At 29.1% G+C, this 25,839-nt stretch overlaps 2 protein-coding genes across 4 annotated transcripts; one reads left to right on the top strand and one right to left on the bottom strand.

Moving 5' to 3' along the window:
* The first annotated feature begins 227 nt into the window (after window positions 1-227).
* Window positions 228-10,886, top strand: LOC100161154 (protein pygopus). Of its 3 annotated transcripts, XM_003242707.4 has the most exons (8): window positions 228-1,229; window positions 1,580-1,677; window positions 1,770-1,886; window positions 3,031-3,200; window positions 5,548-6,473; window positions 9,091-9,236; window positions 9,712-9,814; window positions 10,721-10,886. In XM_003242707.4, the coding sequence occupies exons 2-8, from the start codon at window positions 1,640-1,642 to the stop codon at window positions 10,730-10,732; spliced, it is 1,512 nt and encodes a 503-aa protein (XP_003242755.1). In that variant the 5' UTR covers window positions 228-1,229; window positions 1,580-1,639; the 3' UTR covers window positions 10,733-10,886. The 3 variants fall into 3 exon arrangements, with proteins under 3 accessions (XP_003242755.1, XP_008180463.1, XP_008180464.1); XM_008182241.1 differs by lacking the exon at window positions 10,721-10,886 and having other exon boundaries at window positions 9,712-10,636; XM_008182242.3 differs by lacking the exon at window positions 10,721-10,886 and having other exon boundaries at window positions 228-1,512; window positions 9,712-10,636.
* A 1,399-nt stretch (window positions 10,887-12,285) lies between these two features.
* LOC100575724 (syntaxin-18) lies at window positions 12,286-13,520 on the bottom strand. Its single transcript, XM_003242706.4, has 2 exons — window positions 12,762-13,520; window positions 12,286-12,686 (listed from the first exon to the last, which is right to left on the bottom strand). The coding sequence occupies exons 1-2, from the start codon at window positions 13,506-13,508 to the stop codon at window positions 12,435-12,437; spliced, it is 999 nt and encodes a 332-aa protein (XP_003242754.2). The 5' UTR covers window positions 13,509-13,520; the 3' UTR covers window positions 12,286-12,434.
* Between the last annotated feature and the right edge of the window lie 12,319 nt (window positions 13,521-25,839).

The following is a 25,839-nucleotide window of genomic DNA, read 5'->3' as shown; positions in this document are numbered from 1 at the left end:
CGAGACGATGGCGCGGGAACGGTGGGGAAAAAAAGGCGCTTTGCCGCCGCCGATTGAGAGATCAATACACCCTGGGCGCGGCGGCGGGGCGAGCGCTACACGCACCAACAACTACTACAACGACGACTGGTGTGACCGCGAGCCGGTCTTCGACCGCGGTAACCACGGTCCCGGGCAACGTCACGGATGTTACAAGCGTCCCGCACTTGCAACGTCACCGACATCGTGTCGGCCGATTGATGTTTTCGTTCGGCATTCCTGTCTGCCGCCGTCCTTGTCCAACTACTAAATATAGCGCGTACGCGGATCCGTTCTCGCCGCCGGATCTCGTCCGTACAATGCACGCGCATTATCGTTTCGTCTCTGTCTGATCACCCCCGGCCACCACCGCCGCCACCGCTTTTCGTGTGTATTATTGTTTTGGTTTTTTTTCTCAAACATTTTTTTCACATTATTATTATAACTATTATTATTATTATTATTATTATTATTATTATTATCATTATTACTATTATTATTATTATGTCGCCTCCCCCCACCCCGCGTGCCAGACACCGCGACTGAAGACGACGACGACGACGACGTTTTACGTTTTTCGCGATTTACGAAATCCTTTACTATCAACGTTTTCGGACGCACAGAATCCGGCCGCCGCCGCCGTATTATTATTATTATTTTTAATATCGTCTTCTCCGCGGCCGAACAACACGTCCGTGCCGGCCATTGTGGCTGTCGACTGTCGAGCACACACCACCGATCGCCCTTTTTCTCGCTACATTATTATTATTTCATTTTTTTTTTCACTTCACTCCTCTCGTCGCGCCGAGTATATCCGTGCGTGCATGTGTGCGACCGTATATACAGGAGTTTGTGTGCGTGTTCGTGCGCGCGCGTCGTCTTGAACACATATATAATATACATATGTATACATACGTGATGTATAATACATATATGTATATAAATAATAACAGTTTATATACATAGAGAGTGATACGTGTATGTGTGTATATGTATTATAATAATAATAATAATAATAATAATAATATACGTATCTTACGTTTATACGCTTTATATGCGATACTGTATACGTTCGAAACGTAAACGGAAATAATTGCCGGCCGATGGCAGCGTAGGCAGAGCAAGCGGGTGTCAGCAGCAGCAGCAGCAGCATACTCCGGTGCTCGGCCGCTGTAGAAGGAAGAATCGAATCGTCCGTCACAATAATTTCCGTGAGTGGTGTAAATGTAAAAATACGATCGCGCGAACGGGAGGTTCTTTTTTACACCTACGTCTCCGCACGCTCGACCGTGGCGTAGGCATTCGAGTTTCGTTTTTAGTTGTGTCTTATAACATACGATGTCGCTCGATCTGTCCGAGTTTTCACTCCGATAGACTCGATTTTAAAATAGACGATTTATACCGTACAATAATAATATACTTTTATTATAACAATAATATGTATTTTTACCTGCACAATTTGACAATATTATCGTGACGCGAGATATTGTGCAGGTATGTGTTGTTTTTCGTCGGCATATTTCTAGTTTTATTTTTCGGTTAATTTTTTTTTCGTTTCCAGATTTTTACGCCACAGTCATCGCTGTGATGCATTTGATACTCTGAGTTCCATCTATCAGCAATGAGCCACAACATGGGTGGTATGGCCCCTTACGTCACGTAAGTTGCTCTTTGTTTCCTGACATACGTTTATCTACCGTCGTCTGTCTGTGTACATACTTGTAATGGTCATGTGTGTTTGTTTCATATAGGTTACCGAGAGGCCGTAATCAAATGGCGTACTACAATCAATGTCAAGACATGGCGCCTCATATGCAGAGAGGCCACTGTTATCCAGACGATTTCAATAAAATGGGTGGACCCTGCTCGTATGTATTCTTTTTTTTTTATTAAATAATTAGAAATTAGAAATTATGTTTTGTGAATGGTAATTCATATAATAAGATAATACTGATCTTAAGTAAAATGTAAAACACCCTATAAAACTATGATATACCTAATAATCAACATTTTTATGATAATACTTAAAATAATAAAATCAACACATAAACAAATTATTCTAATAACTAATCCTTATTCATTATTTTTTGTAGGTACTTAAAACAATTTAAAATGTTTAAACAATTAATCAGGTACTTACCAAATTGTTTTCCAACCTTTGTGTATTGTTATTTTATTAATTATATTTAGGTATATCATCTTATTTTTCTATTTTTACTCTTAAAATTAAGGTAACTAACTAATCATATAATTTAAAAAAGGTACCTTAGTTGTACTTGGAATTTGAATTAAACCTTTTAACTTATTGTTAATAATATAATATTATTATCAATAATAGGTAATGTGATGTTGTTATTATTATTTGTTGGTGAATGCAGTAAAACATTTTAAATATAAATTAAATAATTTTTTTAGTAAGTTTTGTCTAGTTTTCAAACTATCATTACTCTATTGATTACTTTAGCAAACAACTGAAATAAATTTATTGTAAATTATCATTGATGTTTTAAAACACATTTTAATCTTACCCAAGTGCCAATGCTGACTTGCCTCAAGAGATAAAATATTCTAGTGTCTACAAATAAGATCATTTAGGCTTGTCTCATTAAAAATTTACAGATATTATAATTCTCAAAAAATAAAAATAAATTATTAAAATTTGTTTGATCGATAAAGAAAGATATTGAATAAGAATCAAAAACCATTTTGCTACTATAATATAATATGTTTTTAAATCTTAAATAAAAACTGGGCAAACATTTTATTTTGTTTCAAGTATTAAATTTGTATGTTTAATTTGAGTGCCTCCAACATTATAAGTTAAGACTAATGAAATTTCATTTGGTACTGAATAATACATTAAAAGCTAGTACCTTGTGATCAATAACGTGAACTTCAATATTTTATTTCTAATAAAGTAAATTGTACAACTCTAATTAATTTGAATTATCCATTTATAAAATAAATATTTGAACAATTTGTAATTTTTATTTATCTATTTTAATTTTATAGGATGTTGCCTATGAGTAATGAGTTTAAATCACCCATGATGACTCCAGATCCACCACCACCACCCCCAGCTAAGAAGAAGCGGCGTACTTCCAATGCTGCTACTGTGACAAATCATGCACCTCAACCACCACCTCCATCACCTCAAGATTTACTTCCACCACCTTTAACTGGTAAAATTAAATAAACATAATATTTAAGTTTTAGTGAGAGTTACAATATTTATTCCCCCCAATATTAGGTATTTATTGTGCTGGCCTTCAACTAATGAACCAAACCAATATTTTATTCAATAAGGGTAATTTTTTTTATGGATGTTTGAAGAAAAATTGACATACGAAAACTATACATGGAACATAATATGGGAAAAATGTGTAAGAATTAGTAGTGTATACACATGTGTCATGTAATAGACCTAATATGATCATTAGAATATATTCCTATTTAGACCTAAACCTTTATATACTCAATGTTAAACACTTAAGTCCTAAATTTAATTTAATACTAGGTTGTGTATTCGTTTAAAATGTATAGATATATACATTTAAAAAAATATTATTTTATCTTTTTTGAAGGCTATCTAATTTTTATTATAGATAGTCCCAGATCCATTATCTTATTGCTCATTTCATTGATAAATCTTATATAGATGTCAATAAAGAATTTAGAATAATATGCAAAGTCATAGTTATAGATAATAGCTCTATTTAGATTGAATATTAAAGATAAGTAATGAGATAAGATAAGTTAAGTATTATACACTATACATTTTGAACTTTTAAAGGTCTTAAATGTATTTTAGATTTATAAACAATCAAATATATGTTAACTTCAAAATTATTTATTTAATTCTCCTTTATTCAACTTCAATTAAAATCGACTTTAATAAATCGTCATTAATTAATATTTAACATAACTACTCCAAAAACTTAATAACATTTTTAAAAATTTTCTGAGGAATAACCTATATTTTCTAAATTAAAACTTTAGTTCATTTCTAATAATATCTCTATAAATACCTATTTTAATGATGAAATATGCATTTATTTATTATGTATTTATGTCAATAATACTCAATACTGAATCACATTATATAAGACTGGTAACAAATTGATGTAGTAGGATAGGATGTTCTTGAATACCTTAAGAATACCTTAGTCTTTAAAAAATCCAAAACTTAAAAGAATTAGATTAATAATTTTTTTTATGTAACAATAGTTTTATACTATTTTTCCTCAAATTATGTGTTGGTCAACATTCTCTTTCCAATAAAAATCCCAACATTTTATTTGGTATTTTAGAATAAACCATAGAAAATCTCACCTGTTTTATGATTCTCTTCAATCTATTTTTTTATTGAGTTTTAATTAGGAACTTTAAAAATGTTCATAAAATAATTTTAAAAATAAAAACAATACTAATACCACAGTGGACAAAAATATTAATTTACACGTACACATGTCACATAGTTTAGTAGGTCACGAACAATTGTTAACTAAATGTACTTTGTAGTATTTTATGAACAAACATCAAACTTCTATCTAATTTATCAAGAACATGCCGATAAGCATAGAATATGTGATTAGATATGACACAATTATGATTTAGCATAATTATACTGTATGAAAACCTGCTTTGGCTGTAGACAATAATGTTAAAACATATATAATATTTTGCTATTACATGCTGATAATAATAATTAATACAGCTTGGACTACTATACGTAATTAAAGAAAAAAAAATCTTCATTCAATGTTAAAATTAAAGCTTCTAACTTGTTACAACAAAATCTAAATATTTTGTTTTTTTAAATTTAAACCTTAGCACTTGTATCAGAAAAAAAAGATTCATACATTTATATTATAATACTTATAAAAATAAACAATTTTTATCAAAAACATACATCAAAATTCAATCAATTCTTAATTTCCTTTGCTAAGAATCTTAAATAACATGTTATTAATTGGAAGTAAAATCTATTAGTATACTACTGATAAATATTGGAAATATCTATAAATCAACTTAACCTAGTACATTCAACGTTACCGTCAATTCTATATGCGAGTGTTGGTGGCCATTGTGATTTTACCTTGTGAATTTGGTAGATTTTATATAATAGTCAATACATTAATGAATAGCCATTTACTGATATAAATACTGTGTTGGCATAGACATTGAACGTGTTATGGCTTGAAGATTGTTAAACCTTGTTTAACTACTCGATGTTGCTTATGTTTCCAAATAGTAGTTATAAGTATATATTATTTCAGGTACCTCAAAAATAGTTGTTCGCCTCTATATATCTAGTATATTATGTCCTAAGTAAAATGTAAAACTATAATGCCATTACAATAACCAATTCATATTGATGTTTGAGTATCCTGTACTTTGGTGAATTATCGAACTATTGTTATCCAATTAACCATATTTTTGTGTTTAGTAAATTAAATAATAAATAATAATATGTTATAAATTATATTAAATTCATATTATTAATATAAACATTAATTATTTTTTTAGGTTATGGAGATACTATAGTTGCTTCAAACCCTTTTGATGATACCCCACCACCACAAGTTATGAACACAAATCATATGAACAGGCAAATGATGAATTCTAGACCCATGATGTCTGGTAGCCCTTGCCACCAAATGGGTGGCTCACCTATGAATTGTGGTCCACCTATGGGTAGCCCAATGGGTGGACCTTGTGGTAGTAGCCCACATAGAAATCCTATGGTATGCGGACCCCCTATGATGAGTTGCGGTGCACCAGGGAATAGTCCACATGCCTTATCTATGAATCGAAGTCCTTCTGCTATGGGCAGTCCACATATGGTGCCAAATATGCGTGGCAACAGCCCTATGGAATGTGCTGCCATGGTAAAACCATCTCTGAATTGTGCTTCGCCTATGGGTAGTCCCATACCTCAAAATACCAATATGAACATTCATCCACCAATGTCTAGTCCCATGACAATGGGTCCTTCACCACTTAATGGTCATCCTAACTCAGGTCCTGGTGGCAGTCCCATGATGATGGGTCGAGGTGGTCCTTCACCTTTAACAAATAGTCCAATGTCTATGAATATGCCAGTAAGTTCAGCAGACATGAATGATATGGGTCCACACATGTCAGTAGACAATAATGGGTGTCCAGTACGTGGGCCTCCGTGTCCAGGATCCAACAACATGACATCTGTTTCCATGGCTTGTAGGCAACCAATGGCAAATCAGCAGTGCAATAGTATGCCAGGACCCAGTAATATGATGAACTGTCCAAGAGGTATGCCCTGTCCCCAAATGATGCGAGGTCCACCACAACCTTCTGAACAACATAGACTTATGCCCCCTATGATGCATCATTCTCAAATACCTAATAGTCAACAACCAGGTGGATATGGGCCTGGACCTAATTCTAAGCCAATGCCAGTATCGGCTGGAAAGGTATAAGAATATATTATTAAATCTATAAACTAAATTAATTTGATTTATAATAATATATAATAATATATGTATTAAATGTATAAAACTATAAACCTTACCTGTATTATTACGGGTTGAATTAATGTAGCATTTTTAATTAAGGGTCCTCACTATGGCCATTATTTAAAGGGCAAAATTTAAGTAATTCTTAATCTAATTTTAGCGTGTTAGTTACAACCTGATTATTACTGTGATTGAAATTCAATGCGGGCATCACTCTCGTATGCACATGCATAAGTCAATATCTTGATAACAATATAAAATTTACTATACAAATTTTACGACGACTTTTTTTATTGTTTTGACAAATTAAAGTAAGTTACGTGTCTGATTTTGATTCTGAAAAAATATTTGAATTCAGCAGAAAAATTATCGTAGATTGTACAAAATACTTTCCGATTTTAATTTTAATTATGATTTGAAAAAGCTCATATTTTCAGTTTTTAATTACAGTTCACAATAGTATAAGATTTTATTTTCACAAGGTAGTCCGTACGATCTATAGACAATTTTCTGCAGTTATAATTTTTTTCAGAGTCATTTCAGACAATTTAAACAAACTTACATTTTGTCAAAACTTAAGGTCTTTTGAGCTAAAATTGACGCAGTAGTCGGGTCCCTTAATGTTTTGTGCAAATGGTTTGTTTGCGATATTATTTAAGCTCAACAGTAATCAATGGAAATAGTTTCTAACCAACACTACTATATAATTAAAAATTAAAATTAATCTTTGAGATAATGATCGTGACTAAAACTGTGTAATAGAATTCAGTGGGATGATATAGAGAGGTTGTTATTGAATGCTAATTATTTTCAAGACTGGAAAAGAGTTAAATAATGAAGTAAAATTTGGTTGAAGAATTTAGTTAATTACTAATTATATATTTAATATCAAAACTGGTCGCCTACACAAAACACATATTTGGCAGATCTGTTAAATGTCTTTAGTGCACTTATTGTTAAAATAACTTTTACCAGTTTGCCACAGTTTGTGTTTGAGTAGAATAATTACTACAAAAACATTGTGTTCACATTAACAGTGAATGTGTTTTGAATTTCAAAGATTTTTTCCTTGCCTTTGATTTGAAGTTTGTATGGAGTAGCTTGAGCCTTGGACTTTAAAGATCTCGAATAAATATGATTTTTATAAAAATAATATAATAATAATATACAAGTATACTACGTGGTAATCACAACTTGAAGTGTTTCTAAATATTTGGCTTGGTTAACCAGTACAATTTGGTCCTTTTTTTTTAATAATAGCCAATAGAAGCAAAGTTATAAAATAAATATCAGATACAATTTTATAAGTATTAAGTAAACCTAACATTATTTAATATTATACAACTAATCTGTTATTTGTCAATAAATTTGAGTACCTACTTAATACAAATATTTCAAAATGATTGACTTATTATTAAATATGAAATAATTTATCAAATTTGTTGATTGTATTATGAAGTAAATATTTCAAATTAACTAATAAAAGTATGAAACAAAAAAAATTATTTATCAAAATAAAATACCAATTGGTTTTTCATGGTAATTATATTTTTACATTTGATTGAAGAATTAATCTATTTTAAAAACAAAAGGTTTTTAAAAACAAGCATTGATCTCAACAATATATTAAGTAAAAGAAAAAAAGTGCTATCAACTATACTCAAACAATTTTTATTTCCAATTTATTCTTTCTTTCATTCTATAAGTTAATTTATGCATTAGAAAATGTTTTAAACATTCACATTTTAATCAGGTATTTACTTAAAATCTCAACAATTGTTTTTAAATTTAGAATAATTCACAATCATTAATATTCTATGTAGATTTTAAAGCAAACATCCATACCTATGGTTGTATTTTATTGTTTTTATTTTTTTTCATAATATACTAATTATATTGTATTATTTAATTTTATCAAATTAATAAAGATTAACAATTATTAAATTGTTATTGTGATTACTTCAATTAAAGCTTGAATGCTCATCCAATTAAAACCATCTCTATATTTTAATTTAGGAGTAATGAACATGAATTTGGCATTACATTTACTCAAAGTGGGATTTGACCATTCTTTTTTATTCATATTCTATACATCTATCAAAATAAGTGTTACAATAATTGAGATATCAGTAAAATTATCTTTGTATTTTAATGAATTTCAAGTTAAATACATCTAGTGTTTTTATCTCAAAACAAATAACGAGATTCAAATCCAAATTCAAAAAATGTGCAATTCCAATTAAAAAAATATTGTTTTGCTACGCATTTCATGAAAACAATAAGGTTAAACAAATTGAATTTTTCAAAATCAAGTATTATTATAAGACCTTAAAGGCCCACACATACTGTGTTGGTAGCGTTGACGTCGCTAAAACAATAGAATTGTACCGCCACCACTGCAGTGTTTGTAGTAAACATAATCCTAATCAAATTCATGCTCATCTGGCTGAAATATTTAGTGCTACTTTAAATTGTAATCACATTGTATATTTAAATGCAAAATATATGTATACAATTATTTATAAATTATAGTTGCTTATAATCTGAGTAACTTTTAATGATTTTATGATTTCAGATATACCCTCATGATCAACCAATGGTGTTTAATCCACAGAATCCAAATGCCCCACCAATTTATCCTTGTGGCAACTGTCATAAAGAAGTTCATGACAATGATCAAGCTGTCTTATGTGAATCTGGTTGTAATTTTTGGTTTCATAGGTATTTATTAAAGATATGAAATCAATATATTTGTATTATTGTATGAATGTATAGTGTTGCACAACCATTTTTTGTCAAGCATAGATATTTTTTCATATATATTGATATTGTATCATATTATTAAATAACAAACAATAGGTATAAATTTAATAATATCAATAAAAAGTGTATCAACAGATTTTTTGGACTCTTAATAGCTCTTTATTACAACTCTGTCAAACTAATAATGTATTATATACTTATATTGTTGTTTGGCGTTAATTGATGAAAAAATTTAATTTATTTGTTGTCCAAAGATAAATAAATAAAAAATACATATGTTTTGATATCAATATTGATGTTTTTTCGATAGTTTGCTACATAAATATCTAAAAAAGTATTCAATATTGATATTATTGTGCATCACACTATTGTATAGACATTTATATAATAATTTAATTTAATTATAATATTAATGTATTGTAAATATTTTCAGGGTTTGTACAGGCTTAATGGAGCCTGCGTTCCAGTTACTTACAGCTGAAGTATACGCTGAGTGGGTGTGTGACAAATGTCTACAAACAAAAAATATACCTTTGGTAAAATACAAACCCTAACGAATACATTTAACATCTCTCAACCCTAAATTACTTTAGCTTTCATGCACTGAACGTTACAATATTAACAGTACTTCAAACCTTCAGTGGATTAAGTACTTAATCTCAGTTACGAGCATCAACGTAATTTCAAATACTTATTATTCATGTATGGATTATAATTTATATGAAATCAAAATAATTATTTTTGAGTTATTATCAGTCTTATAATTTTTGTTTTATATTTATATATGTGTGCATATATATTATATATATATATTACATATATTTTTTTATTGAGTTACGACTGAGGTTCAAAATGATAATGTGTAGCGTATAAAAATTCCTCCTTTGTACTCATCAGTATTTCAACTACTTGCATACATTGAGCGTTTTGCCATTTGATTTTTATTTGGCATTTAAAAAATCTAAAGTTCCTTCAAATATACAACAAATTGGGCCTTTTCCTTTTCAATCTACTAATGCATTGTCTTATTGCCACTTTTATCTTCTTTATTATTTTACTTTTATTACTTTTTTTCACAAATGAATTGTTTTTATATAATGCAGAATGCTCTTAACAATGTCATGATTTATTATATATTTGTGTATATCTATTATCATTGATTATAAATACTTGTGTTTGTAATCAATGATGTAATGAAACATTTTTTTTTTTAGAAAATAATTTAACACAATCAATATGTTTGTACATAGTTAGTTCAATTAAAAAATATATTAAAACCGAGAAACTTATGAACTTGAGATTGTAAGTTCTAAGTGTTACATGTAACTAAATAAAGTAAAATAAAAAATTTGTAATCATTTTTGTATCTTTATAATTCACCCTAGTGGCTATTGTGTTTCTCTCAATTTAATATATAATAATGAAATCACACTATTTTGCAGATTGTTCAATGAATATTTGTACATCTAGAGCAATTAGCAGAACAATCAGTTTGTATTTTTACTGGATTATAAATGTCATCAAGTTCCAAGCAACCATTTATTACTATATTCAACTGATCATATTGAATGGTGTATTTTTAAAAACTTCAAGTACAATTTTATATTATATTGTTTTCAGTGAAATATTTTATGGCTTTAGTTGTATTATAATTGATATGCTAAAGCAGACGGTATTTATTTCAAATTTATTGAAATAATTTAATAATTATACCATGATAAAAAGATATGATAAATGACTATAACAAATTAATTATATTATATTGTATAATTCATTACCGCCAATAGTATATAATATGTTATAATATCATATGAATATACCTATTCATAAAAATATGATCTAAGTCTGAGGTCATCTCAGTCACAATAAATAGAAATTAGCACAGCCTTAGACAAGATGGTCTTAATATTTTTTATCTACCAAAGACAAAACAAAATTATTTATTTAAACATATGGGTAATATAAAAAATTATATTACATCTCTAATTTATTCAACAATTTCAACATAAAGCACGACTAAAGATATATATTATATATATTAAATAGTGACATAATTTTACTTTAAATTAAAAAAAACCAATTATTATGTTTTACGCAACTGAAAAACTAGAAAAGTATGTTCAACAATTTTTATTTAATTATACACTTGTGAAGATTTAATAGTATTAAAATTCCAAGAAATCTATGGATTGGGATGATCACCAAATAGAACAGAGACTTTCAATTTCTGCATAATGGCTCTCTGAGGTACAACAGTTATTATCAAGGAAATCACGTTTACAATAAATAATGTAAATTTGGTCATTTTATTATTATAATTTTTTGTATGAGATGTTTAAATTATTTTTGAAAATCGGAAGAGCCGTGACCTCACAAAGGTTGAAAACCCCTGTCCCATGGCATAAAAATATGTTATAATTTAAATCATTTAAAAGCATATATCGAGATAACTTAGTCAAAATATTGTTTATTAGGTGTGTGACAAATATTTTGAAAATACTTCTTGGGTAAAACTATCAGTTATACTGTTCAACAGTCAATATACCAAACAGCATGAACTTTCATATTATGTACAATATATGTCTGATTTACTATTTTGTAATTTTAATGAATCACAACTGGATTAAAATTCCATTAACGCATGGTGTATACAAATACACTACCTTCTTGCTTGTTGAGGTTCACTATTTAAAAAAAAATTGAATTCCTTAAATACCTTAATTTTTTTTATCCAACATTATTCCTTTTTATCTTTTACTATGTGGTGTGTACTGTTTTTATAATAAAAAATAGTTTTAAAAATAATTTCACGATTTATTATATAAAATATTTATGTATACATTTTATCATTGGATACAACTCATAATTATTTTTAATTTTATTATTTTCAGTGAAAATTAATGACTTGCGTGAATTCAGATTATAATAATTGAAATATTAAAAAAAAACAACTACTATGTGCCTATTTCAAAAAATTATAATTGTTTGCAAGAAATATCAAAACAGCTGAATAAATAAATAATATTATATTTAACTTAATAAATTAATAACCAAAGATATATAAAATCATCACAACAAGTTCACCTTATCCAAATCACTTTCAACAATACCAATTTTCTTTAGTTGTATAAGTGGTTTTGGTATAACATATCACATTTAATCATTGTACCAATCTAAGAATAGTAAGGTAAATGAAAGTACTAATATAAAGAACAATATATACACTCTAAGACCAGCGTTGGTTTGTATCGCTGATCTTATTTCCGTGTTAGCATCAACAATGTTCTCAGTAGTATTAACTGCGATTGTGTCTATCCTCTCAAGATCCTGATCTTGTTCCAATATTTTTTCAGTAAACAACTCTTGTAACTCAGCGATTCGTACAGCCTTGGACTCTATATTCCTCACCTACAAGAAAGAAGGACAATTCAGCTCAATAAGAAGTTAGCAAACAAAACAATTCCAAAGTAAAGTTGTACATACTTCATTAGATAATTGATTTAATTCATTGTACATTTCTATATTTTCGGCTTCGAACATTTGCAATTCTTCTGGTGACAATTCATCGTCTAGTTGAGCTGCATACTGTCGGTCAGCAGCTTCATACTCAACAGCGGCCGCGTTATTGGTTTCTTTTGGGAGTTCAAAACCATGAGTCAAGTTGCTCAACTTTGAAACGTTTTCATATTCTAGACACCTTTGGGCTCGTGTTGCTTTGATCTCTGCAAACAACTTAGTAACGGTTTTTTGCCGCCATTCAACATAGCGTATGATCTGCCGTCTATGATCGTCAATTTGACTGCAATCGCCTGTCAAACTCTTTTTGAGCACGATCAACTGTTGACCACACGTTTTGATGATGTGCTGTGCGCCAATATCGATTTTGTCACGGTCCGCGTCTGTTAACGTGGTCTGCTGATTGAAAGCCTGGACGTCGATATAGTCCTTAAAGTGGCGGTTCAAGAAGTCTGTCAGCTTGACTAGATCGTTGACGATATCCTTAGCCCTACGAGAAAATTCGTCTCTACGTGGCTTACGTTGCTTCAGAATATCCACCTGTGGCGGTGCTGGAGATCCGAATGCCCTGTTTCTCGTTTTGATAGTCTTGACATACGCTTTGAACACGGCTGTCTTGTCCATTTCAACTACAGAATCATCGTCTGAAAAATTTAAACTGAAAAAAAATTGAGAGGGACGAAGAATTATATTTTGAAAATTCCCCGCTATCATTATTTGTTATTTATTATTGTTGTGATAGCAAATATCGTGATATCTATTAAGTCGTGGATTTAAAATATATTAAACCGTGGTCGCGGTCATAAGTCAGATAAATAGTGGTACATAATAGACCGCCATTTTTTCGTTCAAATATCATGGCAATAATACAAAATAATAATGTTATTACAGATAATATTATGATCAATGTTACTCGAGATATATATATTTATATATATATATTTCGTCTGAATCGTTCGTCAACTGTTCGACGTACACCATTGTTCTTTGTTTATTATTTTTCTAATCGACTAACTTCGGATTTTCGTATCCACGATCTTAGAAGATCTAAAACCGTGTTCGTATCAATATATTTCAAAATAAGTAATTGTTGTAGGGTATATTCCATTGCCGACCATACTTGATATTCTTCCTTAAGGGGGCTGCAGAAAAAAGAGTGACTTTTCGACCAATAAACTAGACAAAACTGGAAGAATTTGGTTTGACAGATTTTAATTTTGAAAACGGATTATGATTGATCAACAAGTTTACTAGGGAATGATTGAGGCGATTTTGAATATTTTTTTTTCAGCTGTGCTATCCAAGAATAAAAATATCGAAAAATATGATATTTTTGTATTTATATTATTCATTATCCCTAGAGTTAGGATGTTGATGACCTAAAAAACACACAAAAATGCCCTAAAAAAAATGCAAAAAAGCCCTAAAAAATGACCTTAAAAATTATCTAAAATACTAATTAAGTAAGTGAAAAAACTTATTTATAAATAATAATTTTTATTAGAGATATGGGTATAATAATGGGTGTAATAGTAACAAAAACCCCACAATAATAATATTAAAATTATTTTTTATTAATAGTCCAAATCCAAAGTTAGACTTTAAACAAATTAAATTTGTTTCCAAACTTGGGTGTAACATTTGCCCTAAAATCTATAATTTGTGAAAAATGCCCCACATTATATAAAAAGTACAAAAAGTGCCCTTTTTTTTTTTTTTTTTTTTTCCAGTTTTGAACCGACGGCGCCGCGGGAATTGCTTGCGCATTACTTCCGCGACGCCGCCGTCGTTTATTGAAGTAAACAACAATATATATACATACGTGGGGGGTAGACGGGACAATTCCCCGACTTGCCCCCCTTTATACATGACATAACATAACAATTTACAATTTAATGTTTTCCTTTTTTCCATGAGTAGGTGGGATGTTCGTCTTTTGGCGGGCCGACCGGAGTCCGCCGCCATAGCAGTCTCGTACTTGTCCGTATAGTCTTCTTCGTCCTTACGATGCGGTGATCGTCGTCCCTCCCATGGTGTCACAAGTGGGGGGGATGAAGAACGTGGTCGGTGACACCTCCGACATTTCGCGATTCCGCGAACCGTGGGGAATCAGACCGTTCTTCATCGTTGACAAAAAGTGCCCTAAAAGATGAAAAAATGACCTAAAAATGTTGAAAAATGACGTTAAAAAACAAAAAAAAGCATTTATAGCTAAAAATGCAAAAAATGCAAAAAAATGCAAAATAAAATTAGAATATTCTGCATCAAGAGAGCATGAAACAAATTTTTAGCATTGTACAGAATAAACGGAAAAAAAATGCAAAAGTCATCAACATCCTAACTCTAATTATCACACTCACAATAATTGGAGTATTCAAAATCACCTCGATCATTCCCTAGTGAACTTGTTGATCAATCATAATCCGTTTTCAAAATTAAAATCTGTCAAACCAAATTCTTCCAGTTTTGTGTAGCTTATTGGTCTAAAAGTCACTTTTTAGATTTTGAGTGGAACGATGAATGCATTGATTTTCCAAAGATGTGTGTTTTTTTTATTTTTTTTATTTTTATTTTTGTGTGTCATCACGGTTTGAACCTACCTAATTGATTAGGTGGTGACGATATTTGATTATAACACCTAATGTTTAAACTAGTGTCATACAGTTGTAGGTAACAGAGTATTTTATTTATTAGGTAGGTATAATATGTATTTTTCTCTACTACTTAACCCATATAAATTAATATATCAGTATAAATAAATTTGATTTATGTTAACCAAAATATATAATATTATTATACTTTATTTATTTATGTATGCGTTGTTGCTGGCGTGTGCCTTGCACAGTGCAAACAGATCTTTACGATTTGGCTCACAGAAATATTTGATATAAGTCTTTTCTAAGATTAGTTATGTTTGTTGTTTTTTTATACAATTGTATTATTAATAGTAGCCATTACAGTCCAGTAGGTATTTATATTAGTGTAATGCCCGTATACATGGTCAATTTATTATATTGTGTGCCTATATAGTGTATTTGTGTCACATACATTGACTATGCATACAGCATACGGCACGATTTTAAACTTCCGAGAAAACAATCAAATGCAAGATAAGTATTTAATATTTTTAATCGTAAAATGAAATTGTTAACTATATCGGTAATGTAATCAGCAACAATCGAATAACAACTCTTCTTCGAAAATAAAAGCCAAACTATGATTAACATTATCAAAAAATAATCTATGGAGACTAATCAAACGATTTGCATCGGCAGAACGTATCCAAAGTCCAGAACGATTTATGACTGATGAGAAATAAGAAAAATATGCCGTAATATCCTCAATATCAAAAGTAAATATTTGTATATCTATACTTTATAATAAAATGGTTAATTTCTAAAAAAAATAATTATACGATAGTAGTTCTGTAAGACAAATTTCGAACCAACTTCATTACTTTGATGTTTCATAAGGTAACAATATTATTATATAGTATATTAAAATTATGAACATTTTGAGTACCTATTCACTTATTTATTTGTAATAAATGCGAATTTAAATATACTGTATAATATAATATATATACTCAAAATATTTATTATTTCCATTCCAATATATGAATGTAGATTTTTCTCGGTATTTTTGGTAGTTTTATTTTATGTCTACAGTATCCGAAAAATATTTAGTTTTTTATATCTTAAATAGTACCTATCTAAAACATTTTTAACGGTCATGGGCGCAAATAGGCGGGAAGGCTGGCTTCTATATTCTGTAGTTTTTATAGCCCCCCCCCCCCAAAAAAAAAAAAAAAACTAACTAATGATTTCACTACTATAATTTAACAGCATCATAAGAGTTCAAGTATAGACCTGAGCTTCAGCCCACCCAAATTTCAAACACTATTTACACCACTGCATTAAAAAACTGACACAAATTGTTTTAAAATAATATAAAACAAATAAAACAATGCAATTTTAACCTGTGGTAGGCTCAGTAAACGAATTGAGTTACCGGAGGTTACCTGAGGTAGTCAAAATAACCAATGAGTACCATATTTTTATTTTGTACCTGTCTAAATTATTCAAAAACAATGTCATCATGACCCGGTCATGAGTAAAACATGTTTTAGATTGAAAAAAAAAACATTATTTTAATGGGAATGTTTAATATATTATTATTAAGTCCGAAGAATATAAATTAATAATTGTATTCACGTGCTAACAACCTATACAGGATGTAACTTTGCAGTCACCCCTGCTTGCACACATGACCATATGTTCCTGATGTGTCATTTTGATTGGTAATTTTCAACGGTTTTTATTTTCCGGTATTCTACATCTGTGTATGAAAATTGCCTACTTCAAACGCCTCAAACTGATTAATAAATTATATTATAATATATTGATAACTGATGCAGTGGCATATATTATTCTATAGGCTATAAAACACATTCATACAAAATTATATAGAATTTTCTTTAATAAATTAAACTAAAATATATTATAATACATAAACCTGTCTTAAGCATTATAGTCAATAAGTTAATTAACATTCATTAAAGATATAAGTATTTATTTAAAAATAAATATTAAAAAATAAAACACATTAAAAGGAAAACTATTCAAACTAATCAATTATTTTGTATTATGAACTACAGAAATGAATAAATACTTAATAACCTTAAAATCATATATAATATATTGTATTAAACATTCAATTTTAAAAGGTAACCACGACCTAAAAAATAAAAATTAAACTACCATAATATTATTGATAAAAAATACCAACGGACTATTATAGCACAATATGAATATTTTTGAAATTATTTGAATGTTGTGTAATTTAAAATAAGCCGGAAAGGGTACAGAGGATGGGAACATGTTTTTTTCTAAAAGTACCTAACTATACAGTTATTACTTATTAGTATTATAAATGTATGATGCATTTTTTGTGGACAACAAATACATTATTTAAGAGTATAGTTAGTTTATTCCATAATATTTTTTTTTATGTTCTTATTCTTTTGTCTCGTGTTTTTTAAAAAAAAAAAACAAAAAGTAAAATAATGATCATTATCTTGGTGGATAATGTTTTGATGGTTGATAAAAATATGATTACCTTTAGCCACATATAAATCACAAATAATGTCGAGTATCATAAATAAAATATTTTTTTTGTGATTATTTTACTAGAAATAATAACAATTTTATTTTATTTTTTAATATTATAATGAATTGTTTTTGTTTTTATGATTGATCTATATTCTATACATAGGTACAAGGTACTTACTAACATAAACAAACGATTCGTGGTAAAATTATTCTAATTTACATTATGCGCGATTGTTTTAGAAAAAGTTGATGTATTAAATGTATAATATTGTGTTCAAATATCATAAATGTGAATAATAACAACATCATTAGGTACTAAAACTCAAAACTTAAAACAGTCAAAACAAAAGTTAAAATGTATTATATTTATCTATATAATTTTCTTATAACATTCAGACATTTAGTGTCATTTATGAATTATTTATTATTTTCATTATTATTACCATAAATGTGTTTATTATGAAATACTATATAATATACCAGGAAACTATAGGTTCTTATACTACCCTATAGTTATATAATTTTATATTGTTATTAATAACTATTGGTAGAACCTAACAGCATAATATTAGAAATATTTTATAAATACGATTATTCAATTTTACTCGGTACCTACATAATTGTACATTTCCGTGATTAGATGGGTTCGACGTATTCAGTGTTTATTCTATAATATTGCTTATTACCTTTATTGTATAACACGGGCTGAGTAGTAAATAATATAATGAAGTTTATAATGGTTGCATTAACTATAAAATATTTTTGTATAAATATCTATATCCGGTTATCGCCATGATTTACTATTTCAAGAATTACTCAGTTAATGAGTAATAATTAGTATACATAGATCTTGATAATATAATATGTTAACAATTTATAAATTAGTATAATACACAAGAATAATTGTGTCAAAAAATATTCCAAAGAAAAAAAATATATTAAATGGAAAAAATATGTATAAAAAATTATAATTTATAGCAATCTTTTTGTACCTAAATGCTTTGAAAAAAGCCAAACTAGTTTCCTAATAAGTAATAACTTATTTAAAAAAAAATTTAAGTAACAAATTAAACATTTTAAAAATGGAAAAAAATGTATCCTAAACCATTATTATTCTATATAATTGTTGAACCGCTTTGACAAGTTAATTTTTTACACTATACAAAACAATTGAATTACGTTTTCATTAATTTATATTCAACAACATTTTTCGAGGATAACATTTTTTTGAAAGAGATACCACAGAATAGAATAAGAGATACATTTGTCGAACAAATATGTTGTAATCTTTTTGCTCTACATTTTAATATTTTATATTGTTTTATAAAAGTTTGAATACCTATAGGCTATAGTATGTTCTTGTTTTAACTGTTACAACTTATTTTGATTAATTTTCAAATCACGTTCAAAAGTGTAAATATTAAACGTTTTTAGATTCTGAGCCATAGAAACGAATAAAAATAAAATAATTATAATGATTTTAGTTATTTTGTTGTAATTTATATTATTAATTCAACTTAGAGACTATAATAAAGTATAATAAAAATATAAAATATCCAGACTGACAAACCTTCATCCGCTCAGAACCGTTTTTCGTATACAATGATATATCATTGAATTCAAATTTAATACATTCCATTACACAGTGACCAACTTGTAACCTACTGTACAGCAGAGCTACATCCACTTACTCGCTTTTTTTTATACTTAATATTATGCAAAAAATGGGAAGAAAAATCGTAGTATTTTTATTATGCTAGTAAAATTGATATTCTGAGTCTGATTACATGCGCATAAATGCGTTTAAAATAATTGTATGCTGTTTCACATTACAAACAAAATCTCTTTAGACATATCCCATAATTGCATCACATGGGAAGAACACCCTTCGGGAATCATGAGAAATGTGTGTGACGGTATTCAACGGAAACAGGGCAGCCAGGACGACCCGTGTATGTCCGGGATGTGGTTTCCGCATGACACGCGATATCGTCTTCCGGCGTTCATATCTGATTATCGGTTGAAAATCGGTCAAACCTGTTTCTTTGGTCGGAATTGATTTTTGTTTGTGTACGAACTTATTGCCACGTAAAACTTTATCATGGTTTATGTACAAAAACTAAGAAGACGAATAAAACTAAAACCCTTCTCACAGTACTCGGCTTCTCGGTTATGTACTCATTGACAGTTGTAGATGTCTCATATTGGTATAATATATCCATTATCCACAAAAATCAATTCATTTAAAACCATTTTAAACTTAACTAGTTACGTCGAAGTACAATAACTCCAACTGGGTGTACAAAATCAACAGTTGGCAACCCCGAGGGTTGTTTTAACGGTGTATATAGGCGTATAACAACTGCCCTATAGGTTGAGCATGTGTTTAGTTCGACTGTTCGACTAGGTAGGTACCATCTTTACAACACCAAACTATATAATATAATAATAATAATATGAAGAGAGTAAACATATTTATACATTTAAACTATTGATACACCAATAGTTTTTGACCAATAGCATAATCAATATTCTAACGAAAACAATTTTTCCAATAGGCAGAATGAAATTATAATTTATGCATTACACTTTTGTATGTACAATTGTTAACTTTATACTATCTTGAAATAAATCCTCATGTTTAAATTTTTAAGTAACAACACGAATCACATATTATTAAATATTAAACGTCTTGTGCAGTTATACGCTTATACCGAATGTTGAATCCCGAATAGTGAATAATTTAATACTTTGTCAATGCTTATTATATATTATCTACTACTTAGTCAATACTAATAGTCATAACTCAATGCTATAGTTCAATTTATTTGATACTATCCAATGTTTTTGAACACAAATTATGAAAAAAATATACAAAACTTAAATTTTCATATCTATAGATATCGTTTAGGATATTATTATCTACTGCAATCAAGCTGTTTCTTGAAATAATTGATTGTATTATGAATTATTTCCTATTTATTATAATAATTTTACTATAATAGTTGTCGCAAACAAAAATATGAAATTTAATGTATAGACCAAACATCATGTCTGGAATTTTTAATAATCATATTATTATAATATTTGAAATTATTTTCATACTTTTGCACAGTTGCAGCATTGTTAATTTTATTTATTGCTCACGGTCCATAAACGTTGTGTACGTCGTATGAAGTTACTATTGTTACGACTACGAAAGTGTACACATGTGCCCCAAACTACACAAAAGTGTCTAAACATTTTGCATTTCGTGTGACGCGTTTATTCGCACGCTTTGTGGGTGGCGGTTTTAAAAATCGTTACTCACTGACCGGAGAAATCATTTTGAACGCTCCACCGTCGATGGAACATATTTATACGTTTAAAGGGGGAAACTACGATCGATGTTATATGTATATGATAATATTAAATAAAAACCGTGGTGAATTTATCTTCGATTTCTGGCCTTTCAATGTGTTTTATACTGTATAAGGTGTACACGGAAGTACAATGGATGAATACCTGCGTGTAGCTCACATATTTCATTCCTAAATAAATATACGCGTTTTACCTGCAAATCAGCTACGCACCAAAGTATACCTTTATAATAATAATATATTGAATATAATATATGTATATATATATATATCATATATGCTTTGTGTACACCTCCCACTGAACATACGTCGTCGTCGTGTGTGAATGCCAACAATGCCGCAAACCAGTTTAATGGTGCATCTGCCTTACTTACACCAACATCCAAATTGTCCCTGTTTAATGTATATTATACAATATAATATAATATTATATATTATGTAGTTACGCATGCTGCCAGTAATGAGCAATGGCTATATCTTATTGTAAACGTTAATACGTTTTAATTTATATATATAAATATTAGTTATAATATAAAACAACATTGATGTATAAAAAATTGTACATATAATATATATTTTTATTTTTAAAAAAATCTTGACGAATACCGGTGTCCGGTGGACGGTGGGCCATCAATATTTGACTATTGACATGTTTAGAAGGTAACTGGTAAAGAAAATTTTGTATTTTTTGAAACTTATGTCAAGAATCATAATATAAAAGCGGTTTTTTTTAAATATATATTCACAATTTTGTTTGTTTCAGAGCCATTAGCATAGGTAATCGTTAGCTCCTTATTTGAGCCAATCAAAATATAACTCCGGTCCTAGAAAAAATATTTTTTTATGTTTCATACAAGTTTATCAATTTTTGAAAATTGTTCTCGAATGTTTTGGCCACCCGATGTACATTACTTTACAAGTTGCTCATCTGCTACTTGCTAGTACCTATTTATGAAATCTTGAACAATTATTTTGTATTTCTTGGTTTGTTTTGTTGTAAAAAGAGTCTTTTGAACTAGATATTTAATAATTCTAAAATACGCATTACAAATGCAAAAACTTTAAAATATGCAAAAATATGCAAAACCAAATTGTATGAATATGCAATCCAATCCATGGGGTTCAGCCTATAAATCCCAAATCCACAAATCTCAAATCCCACTAGCCCTCAAATCTTAGAACATTCCAGAAATTTTACTCCATTCGTTTTTGTCAAATTGTCCCTACTCCATGGTATATAACGTATAATTATCTCCATAAAGACCTCAAAAGTCAAACACTAAATGAGCTAGCAAAAAATCATTACACCTAACTTTACCAAAGAACTAAAAAATCATAACATTTTGCACTAATCAAACTTCTATCTTCTTGCAGAATTCCCAAAAATCTTAATTATTATTATGTATAAAGTATGTATATTTTATGATATTATGATATTATAGGTTAAATTAATTTTTGCTGAAAAAGCGCCGCTAACTTCATGCCAAGTCAACGGGAAATTTTTTCTTAAAACGTTTTACCACAACTTACCTATTTTAATTGACCAATCAATAATTTAATAGCTACAAAAATTTGATAATTATGTATCTATACCTATATTTTCAGTTTTGTCATAAATTATATCAACAAACTAAATAATAATAACATTAAATCATAATTGCTACACAAATAATTTGTACATTTATTCTACGATCTTCATTTAAATAATTTCATTAATGGTTATGTTTATTTAATCTATTTGCATAAACAATGCGGACTGCGGTCTGTAGAGTGAAGGTTATTATTTTAACCGATAACAGTTATATATAAAATCAATTTGTACTCTACTGCCTATGACTATTTGCGGTAATTAAATAAAACGCAATTTATTAATGATAAAACTCCAATAAAAAAAAACCTGTATACTATTTACGTTACTTTACGTATGCTAATTGTGATTCTCCAGTTCTGGGTTGTTTATTTATTATTATAATAATACGCTTAACTGCAACATAATCAAAAAAATTATATTCCAACACAACTTTATTCAAATACAGTCTTGACTAGAATTAGGTATTTGCATTTAATATAATATAGTTTGTCTACAGCTGAATTTTACAAAAAATGATCTCTGCATGTTAAAATATTAGTCATCGTATGTTATATAATATCATTATGTATTAAACTGTATAATACTATAATGTACCTACTGTATATAGACGATCGATAGTTACTACTTATTATAATAAAATGTTTTATTTCAAATTCAGATCGATACTTCAATATTCAATGTTTGAGGTATTAAATGTAAACATTTGTGTGTAATACTTTATTGTTCATGTTACTGCTTTTGTCATCTGTGTCCACAATAAGCGCCATAACGACTAGGAACTATACCCTATCATTAAATACGTTTTACGATTCGTCATCGTACACGGTCTTAAATCGATAAGCGATAGGCTACTACAGTATTACTAAAATATTCCCCTCTAATATGTTAATATGTCCTAGTTCGTAATTCAATTATTGGACATTTAGACACCTGTTTTGGAATTAATACTAATAATTTATTGACATTTTGGTAATACATATTAATAAAATAAATAAATTGTATTCGTGTATACTGTGTACTATACAGTATACATAATATATATTATGCATCTCTGCACTGCATTGACTTATTGTGTAATGTGGCTTTGTTTGTACTTAACTACTTAACCTTATACTGCATTTAAAATGTATGGTTAATATGTATTTAGAATTTAGATCAGTTAAAAATTATTATAAATTATAACTGCATAAAAAAATGGGTTATAACCGTTTATACTAGATAGTAGATACCAAAATACCATTATAGGTCCATTCAGAGGCGGATCTAGGGGGAGGGGGGTTCATGAGGTCAGCTGACCCAAAGTTAATAATTGTTGATCAAATTGGCCTCTTTTCAGATCTCGGCCCTTGGGTAGTTGGACACTTGGACCCTTTTTTTGTTTTATTTACCTAGTAGTTCGTACACACTACACAAGTATAGATTTCTAATCTGGTTTTAATAAGGGCCAGTTGTACCATCTCTGATTAAAGTTAACCGGAGTTTAATCGGCCGAATTTGCCCGGTTAAATATCTGTTATCAGCTGATTAAGCTTAATCATAGTTTAACCGTAGACGGTACAACTGGCCCTAAGTGGCCCTTTGAAATGTCCTGACCCACAGTTTCCAAACTCTGGATCTGCCCCTGGGTCCACTTTATAGATTTTTTAGGTAGTACCTGAACAGTGGAGATTTTTCTCAGAAATATCTTATTCTTATAATAAATTGACTATATTGTAGGTGTTGTAGAAATAAATACGTACCCGCATTTCTACGGCCACTACATTATACTCTTAACTAGTAATAATAATATTTAGACAATTGATTTATCGTATTTATTTTTATGATCATTATCACTGTACCTCTGTACCTACACTATTATTAGTTATTATAAATATTGCGGCAAAATATAAATTAAATGAGCTAGAAAGTTTATAAGTTGATAAAGTAACAAATTGTTATGAATACTTATAATACTAGTACTATAATTTTATCATTTTACAAGGTATTAATGAAGTTACTCCTTATATATAAACATTAAAAAAACATGTTGGCGTGTTGCGTATCTAATGTATACATGACAAATAAAAAGATAATCTGATTGTAATTTGAGAAAATAATATATATACCTACTGATATTAAGAGTGATGTTTGATTTCATTGCAAGTCTGGCAGAACACGCACCTTGCAGTATACGCTCATATATATCATAAGATATATACATTAGTCATATTACAATAATAATAATTGCATCGTTGAAAATAAAAAAAATGCCTCAACCACGTACATGATGATTACGTGTTCTGCGTGTTCAGTCATATTTTCCAACCACATTTTTTTTTTGTTAAGAGTTTACAAGCCAAAACCATTGCAGGCATATAATAGATATATCCATATAGGCATAGCGCGATAGATGCCTAAGGGTATAATATTATTACATTTGAAACGTCGTTCCGCACGTACAAGTCTCCAGTAAGAATCAAGTTGAACGGTACGTTCCACCAAAATATAGGCGTTAATCGTAATACGCTCCGGATCGAATGACATCAATGAACCTAACCCTGGGGTTCAGACATTCAATACTGTACGAAAGTCCGTTGATGTAATAGAAAATATATTGGATGTCACACGATTGCACCCGCCTTACCCTTTTTACATGCAAAAAACGTAACACTATTGCAATAAAAAAATTAGCGCGATTGCGCCCCGTTTACCTTTTTATGCTGGCAAAAAACGCAACACGATTGCGCTCCACAAATATAGGCGTTGTCCCTTACTACTTTTAACAATTTTCCAATTCACTATTTAAATATACATGTATTTGTGTGCAGTGAGACTTGTAGGTTAACCTGAAGTTGAAGTTAAAAGTCCGAAGTATCGACGATTTCGAGTTAACCAAGTTCGACATGGCATTATAAACACTTTTCATATTTTATTTGAACAAAGTTTATTGTAAAAAGAAATGTAATTCATAGTTTTTTATGTCATGTATTAATAGTTTTAAATAG

The sequence above is a fragment of the Acyrthosiphon pisum genome, chromosome A1, assembly GCF_005508785.2.
Source record: "Acyrthosiphon pisum isolate AL4f chromosome A1, pea_aphid_22Mar2018_4r6ur, whole genome shotgun sequence".
NCBI classification, from domain to species: Eukaryota; Metazoa; Arthropoda; class Insecta; order Hemiptera; family Aphididae; genus Acyrthosiphon; species Acyrthosiphon pisum.
The sequence above is the reverse complement of the archived record's forward strand: the minus strand, read 5'-3'. Positions and strand labels throughout refer to the sequence as shown.